The sequence below is a fragment of the Sapajus apella genome, unplaced genomic scaffold (assembly GCF_009761245.1).
Source record: "Sapajus apella isolate SASKATOON/1434 unplaced genomic scaffold, GSC_monkey_1.0 scaffold123, whole genome shotgun sequence".
NCBI classification, from domain to species: Eukaryota; Metazoa; Chordata; class Mammalia; order Primates; family Cebidae; genus Sapajus; species Sapajus apella.
Window position 1 is genome coordinate 1,290,833 of NW_022437063.1, and position 6,281 is coordinate 1,297,113.

The window sequence follows — 6,281 nt, forward strand, 5'->3', positions numbered from 1 at the left end:
TTGGTTAGGCTGGTCTTGAACTCCTGATCTTGTGATCTGCCCGCCTCGGCTCCCATAGTGCTGGGATTACAGGCGTGAGCCACCACGCCCAGCCAGCAGTGGCTTGTTTTAAAGAATGAATGTGACTATGAGTGAAAGACTAGATCTGTAGTGAACATTTTCTTTCTGTTTTTGTGAAAGTCCCTTGCTAGCATAGTCCTTATCCAAAGTTCTCACTCCCTCAGTTTAGAACGCTGCTATTTTTCTTTTTTTTTTTCCTGCTAGGTACTTGGCCTCAAACTCCCTAATCTTCTTGGTCGTGCAGAAAAGGTGACCTTTCAGTTTTCCTATGGAACAAAAGAAACGTCGTATGGCCTGTCCTTCTTCAAACCCCGGCCCGGAAGCTTCGAAAGAAAGTAGGGAGCCCAACAGATCATTGCGTACACTGGCGTGATAGAAAGTTAAGATAGGCGGCTTATTTGTGAAAAGAACCGTGGCAGAATCAGCTGCCACTTCACGGGGACCCCATGCTGTAGATTTCCTCTTGAAGATGAGCCCCATAGGCGTCGTTTTCAATCTGTTGCTTTAAATGTGTACAAGTTCTAATCACTGTCGCAGCTTTTAAAGTTCTATCCCATTGCCTCCTAGTTTCTCTGTAAACTTATATAAAGTTACGGGACAGTTCCCTTGGAGCTCACTGCGGGAGACGGACAGAGGAATGTCAGCCGAGTACAGCGTGAGTAGCGTTTCAGTCTTTCCCTCTGGGCGTGGGGGAAACAGGGTGCCTTTTTAATTGAGTCCCAAAGGCAGCAAGAGAGTAGCATGGAGAGCACACGCCCTCTGCCCCCCGCGCCAGCCACCTCCTGAGGGGGTGCCGCTTCTCTCTTGTTTTGCTTTTGTTGCCCAGGCTGGAATCCAGTGGCGCGATCTCGGCCCATTACCACCTCTGCCTCTCAGGTTCAAGCAATTCTCCTGCCTCAGCTTCCTGAGTAGCTGGGATTATAGGCATGCGCCACCATGCTTGGCTAATTTTTGTATTTTTAGTAGAGATGGGGTTTCTCCATGTTGGTCAGGCTGGTCTCGAACTCCTGACCTCAGGTGATCCTCCCGCCTTGGCCTCCCAAAGTACTGGGATTACAAGTGTGAACCACCACGCCCGTGGGTGCCTCTTCTCTAGCCGAGTGCAGGCTGCCAGGGGCCCGAGAGTGGCTGATGCCCATGTTGGCAGCTCCTTAACCTGGTCCTGACTCTCTGAGGCACCATTCATTGTTCTTCCCCATATGTGTTGAGACCGACAGTTTCTCACAGTCAGCAGAGCTGGTCAGATCACTGGAAGGTTTCTTTCTTTCTTTCTTTTTTGAGACAGAGTTTTGCTCGGAGGTGGGCCAGGTAGGCTCCAGGTTCAGGATGGAGACGGGAGAATCCGGGCATGATACTTTCATGAATGATACTTTCATTTCTTTTTCTCCAGGTTTTCTTGTCTGGAAAGGAGCAGCCCTCAGACACCTTTCTGCTCTGGCCTCTCTACCTTTTTAAAGAGCAGATTTTTAGGAGAGTAGAAATACCTCATTTTTTCACAAGGAATAGCAGAGATGGAAGAACCAAAGTGTAGACTCGGCCCTGGGGTGGGTGCAGGTAGAGGGGAGGAGGGAAGGGGAGGGCAGAATCCTTGTTGCCAGCAGCCCTGAAGCTGAGATCCTAGAGGAATGGACCAGATCATACTCAGTGGTATCCTTGGGGCTCATGTTAGGTCTTCCGAGGAGTGAAGAAATGATTTAGGAAGCTCTACATCTCCCGCAGGGATTTGGGAAAGTGCCTGAATCCCAGGTGGCCCTAAGTGTAGAGATGGTACAGGCTGCCCCTCCTGTACCCTCTCCCCAGTGCCTGGCACGGTGCCCCACGGGTGCTGAGGTGATTGCCTCTCACTGTGAAGGTGGAATGGGGTGTTCTGGGCCTGTTGGTGCCCCACTCACCCAGTGGCCTGGAGTTCAATTGAGGGCTAGAGAGTGCCCAGTGTGGGATGCCCTCTGGGGACTGTGGGGTGACCTGGCTTCCTTGTGAGAGTTAAATCACTGTTTTACCACTTCCCAAAGCCAATGAGCACCATTCGCTGTTCAGAAAACATTTCTTTGAGATAGAACTCTAAGGTGAGCTGTCCTGGCCTCAGGGAAGAGCGTGTCAGGCTGGGAAGCTGGTCCCATTTGCCTGGTACCCACAGTTCACCTGGCCCAGGCCTCTGCTGCAGGAAGGACCCTCTTGCCTCTCACATAACTCTTGTGTCTGCCTCCATCTCTCTGGGCTGGTGCAGGTCGCTGGGTTGCCAAGCCTGGCTTCAGATAGGGTCAGGTGGACCAGGTGGGGTGTGCGTCAATCAGATTGTCTTAGGTGTCTTACCCCTTACAAAGAAGCGGGAAAGAGACGGTGCCATCTGATGGCAGAGCTGCCCGCTGCCCTCAGACCAGCGCCCCGGCTCCTCACCTGGGTGCAGCCCGCTACTTGGAACACTGCTGCCTTTAGTCCACAGCATTCTCCTTTTCTCCCTTTGGCCTTCTTTCTGGTTTTCTCTTCCCCTTCTTCTCTTCTTCCCCTCCTCCCTCTCTCTCATCATTAAAAAAAAAAGTGTTTTAGATTCTTAGTTCACTGTTTCATGATGCCTCGTTCGACAAAATGAGTTGCAACAACTTGCCGAGTATGTGTGGTCCGGAAAGACCTCTCATTTGCGTGTTGCAGTTTCCCATATGGAAGACCAGCCACACCGTCAAGTGGGAAGGCGTGTGGCGAGAGCTGGGCTGCCTCTCCAGGACGGCTTCCTTTGCGGTTCGAAAAGAAAGTGGACATTCACTGAAGTCATCTCTTTCGGTAACAGCTTCTCTTAGTTTGGGTAATAATTTCGTTGATGGAACCGTGCTATGCATTGGGAAAACAGTCTTTGCCGACATCAGGGCTGGTTGGGAAGCATCGCCGATTTGGGGTGTCCACAGTGGCGGCCCCTGCTCCCTGAGGGTTTCTGGAGTACTGCCTCATGTTGTCCTTTCCAGATAATATCTGTGGTAACAGGAAAAGGTGTGCTTCAGAGCTGACGGTGGAATTTTAGTTTTCAAAATGAATGAGGAGCCTGGCTGAGCTGACTTAGACCAGGGCGTCGAGCTCCTTGAGAGAATGAACCCAGTGGCGGGTGTTCCACTCCCACATAGTGAGCAGAAATTGTGTATTTAGTTGAAGCTCAAGTCTCAGTGTAGACGTCTCAATGTCCTCCTGTGTAAGCTAGGAAGAGTGACCCTCGCTTCCTCCCAGGACTCTGTGAAGATGAAATGATGGGATAGTTGTGGAATGCTAGCGTGGTGTGGCCCGCGTGTCCTAAGTACTCATGGTGATCTAATAGAACTGCTTGCAGTGAAAATATCCACATTTAAATTTCTTTCAGCACGCCATGGTCATCGATTCTCGGAATTCTTCCATCTTACCAAGAAGAGGTGCTTTGCTGAAAGTTAACCAGGTAGTGTTTCACCTGTGACCCCCGCAGGGTGAGGGGGGCCAAGCTTTGGACAATAAAGTCCCGGTGGGCTGGGTGGCTTGGGGGTGGGCAGTCCCACAGGGAAACCACTTGTGCAGCATTGCTTGTGAGGGTCGCCAGCTCCACTCTCGGGCAGTCCCACAGGGTAACCGCACGTGCAGCATCACTGGTGACAGTCACCAGCTCTACTCTCAGGAGGTCCCACAGAGTAACCACACGTGCAGCACCGCTGGTGAGGGTCCCCAGCTCCACGCTCAGGGCTTTGAGCTGGGAATTGCTCCCTGCTCTCTGCAGTTCAGTCTTGCACCTTCACAGAACCCAAGGTGGGGGTAAGGCCGTGGCATCCCTGATGAGGGCCTGTAGTAGGAGGCCAGGAGGAGGGCTGTGAGTTGGTGTTACTCAGGAGGGAGTGCCCGAAGGCAGGGATCATCCTTTGACAGCTGCAGGGCAGGTGCTTCCTGGTGGCAGGAGGTGCTGGGGGAATGGTCTTCACCACCTTAGAGGAACGTGCTCCTCTGCTGGTGTTGGGCAGGCTGTTAGTCTGTCTTTGGGTGACCCTCTTGTTGGAGGCAGGGGCACAGGGACATAGTTCTTTACCATAAGACCTACGAGGTGCAGGCACAGTGAGGAGCCCACCTTGGTGGCTTGAGAGCGAGGGCAGTGGGGGCTGCACTGAACCCTGAGGTTTCCCCGAGCAGCTGCTCTCACTCTGGGGGTGGTAGTTAGGTGTTGTCGTGCAGGGCAAAAGCCTGGGGGTGCCTGATCTTCAGTGTCAGAAGAGCAACTAGAAATTAGATTTTTATGCAAAATAGCCCAAATTGTGAAAGGTCAGCTGAGTTTTTCCCCAGATGCTGATGAAGCCAACGAGCTGTGCTGCCCGTGCTGAGCTCTGTGTTGAGGCGCTCAGGTCGCCAGTGCTTCCTGCACACAGCCACGGGGCGGCCTCCGCACCGCTGGGGCCCGCTGATCCTCCATCCCGTCCGTCCACTGTTGTTGTTTTCAACAGCTAGGGCGTGGCTTCTGGAAGAATCTTCTGTTGCCTTTAAAAAATACAAAACAGCAAAATTAAAACCTGATGCAAAAACGCGATTCCGTGGCCCTGTAGTAAGTCTGCCTGCTGCCTTCGACCTGAGCGCTCTGTCTCCGCAGGAACTGGCAGGCTACACTGGCGGGGATGTGAGCTTCATCAAAGAAGATTTTGAACTTCAGGTGAACAAGCCACTCATATTTGATTCAGTGAGTATCTAAGCGGACGCTGGCACCTGCACTGTCAGCCCTTACTTTGAGAATCTTACTGAAAAATCTTAGCTCCTGAATATCTGAAGCACAAGAGTGGAAGCCGGAGCAATAGTGCTTAACCTTTGATGTTTCAAATTTAGCCAGATTTGCAGACAATCTAGGGAGAAGCGATATTTATTTTATTTTAAAAGAAACCTCTGGCTGGGTGTGGTGGCTCATGCCTGTAATCCCAGCACTTTGGAAGGCCGAGGTGGGTGGATCGTGAGGTCAGGAGTTCAGGACCAACCTGGCCAAGATGGTGAAACCTCCTGTGTACTAAAAATGCAAAAAATTAGCCAGGTGTGGGGCGGGCACCTGTAATCCCAGGTACTTGGGAGGCTGAAGCAGAGAATTGCTTGAACCCAGGAGGAAGAGGTTGCAGTGAGCTGAGATCAAAACCACTGCACTCCAGCCCAGGGGACGGAGTGAGACCATGTCTTAAAAAAAAAAAAAAAAAAAAAAGTCGCCTCTGCTGATCGTTACACATAGGACCGTGAGAGAGCCCCTCCTGGTTTATCACCTCAGGGCCTTGGAGGAAGCGTGGCTGGAGGACAGAGGGTTGTCCTTCCTGGACCCAAACTCAAGTGCTCCTGGATGTCTCAGCTCCCCACTTTACAGACAGCTCACATCCACAGAGTTCATCACCTTCCTCCCAAATCCGTGTCATGCCTGGGCTTCCCCTCCACTGATTCGCATGGTGCTCTGGCTGCTCTCAGTCCTCCCCTCAGCCACCTGCCACCCCCGGGTCCTGCCTCTCCTCCCCTTAGCTACTGCCCATCCTCACTGAACTGAGATTACGTTCTGAGTCATCTCTGCTCCTCTCCCACTCCCTGCCTTCCCCTTCCCCTTGTCCACACTGCAGATGTGTTAGTCTTCCTGAAACACAAGCTTTATCCTATCACTTCCCTACACAAACTGCCTGTGCTCTTAGGGTGCCTGTGGCCCTTGATCCTTCATCACCATGCCTGTTGCATGCTTGGGCTCTGTGGAAATACTTATTGTTTCCCAGAAGGCCTTGGCTTGCTCTGATTCCCAGGCACTTGTATTTACTCTGTCTGCCAGAGGTTGTAACTCCCTTTTTCACACTGGGCCTCTCTTGGCCTCCCACTCCCTGTCTTTAAGACTTTGGTTCAGGCGTATCTCCTGCAAGCCTTCCTGAACATCCCAGATGGAGGTGGGGGCTCCTCCACTGTGCTTGTAGCTCCTGTGCTTATTCTGTGGTAGTGCCCATCCACCCACCTACCCATCCATCCATCCACCCACCTACCCATCCATCCATCCACCCACGCACCCATCTATCCATCCATCCACCCATCTATCCATCCATCCACCCATCCATCCATCCACCCACCTACCCATCTATCCACCCACCTAATCATTCTCCCACCCACCCACCCATCCATCCATCTACCCACCTATCTACCCACCCATCCGTCCATCCATCCATCCATCCATCCATTCATCTACCCACCTATCTACCCACCCATCCCTCCATCCATCCATCCATCCA

General features: G+C 52.3%; 1 protein-coding gene across 1 annotated transcript in view; it reads left to right on the forward strand.

Annotated features, from left to right (window-relative positions):
- Positions 1-6,281, forward strand: part of SAMM50 (SAMM50 sorting and assembly machinery component) — a 38,623-nt gene that overhangs the window by 16,405 nt on the left and 15,937 nt on the right. Inside the window, exons 6-10 of the mRNA XM_032261408.1 lie at positions 265-395; positions 628-715; positions 2,710-2,838; positions 3,404-3,475; positions 4,643-4,729. Coding sequence (XP_032117299.1) covers positions 265-395; positions 628-715; positions 2,710-2,838; positions 3,404-3,475; positions 4,643-4,729 — 507 coding nt within the window. The remainder of the gene's footprint in view (positions 1-264; positions 396-627; positions 716-2,709; positions 2,839-3,403; positions 3,476-4,642; positions 4,730-6,281) is intronic.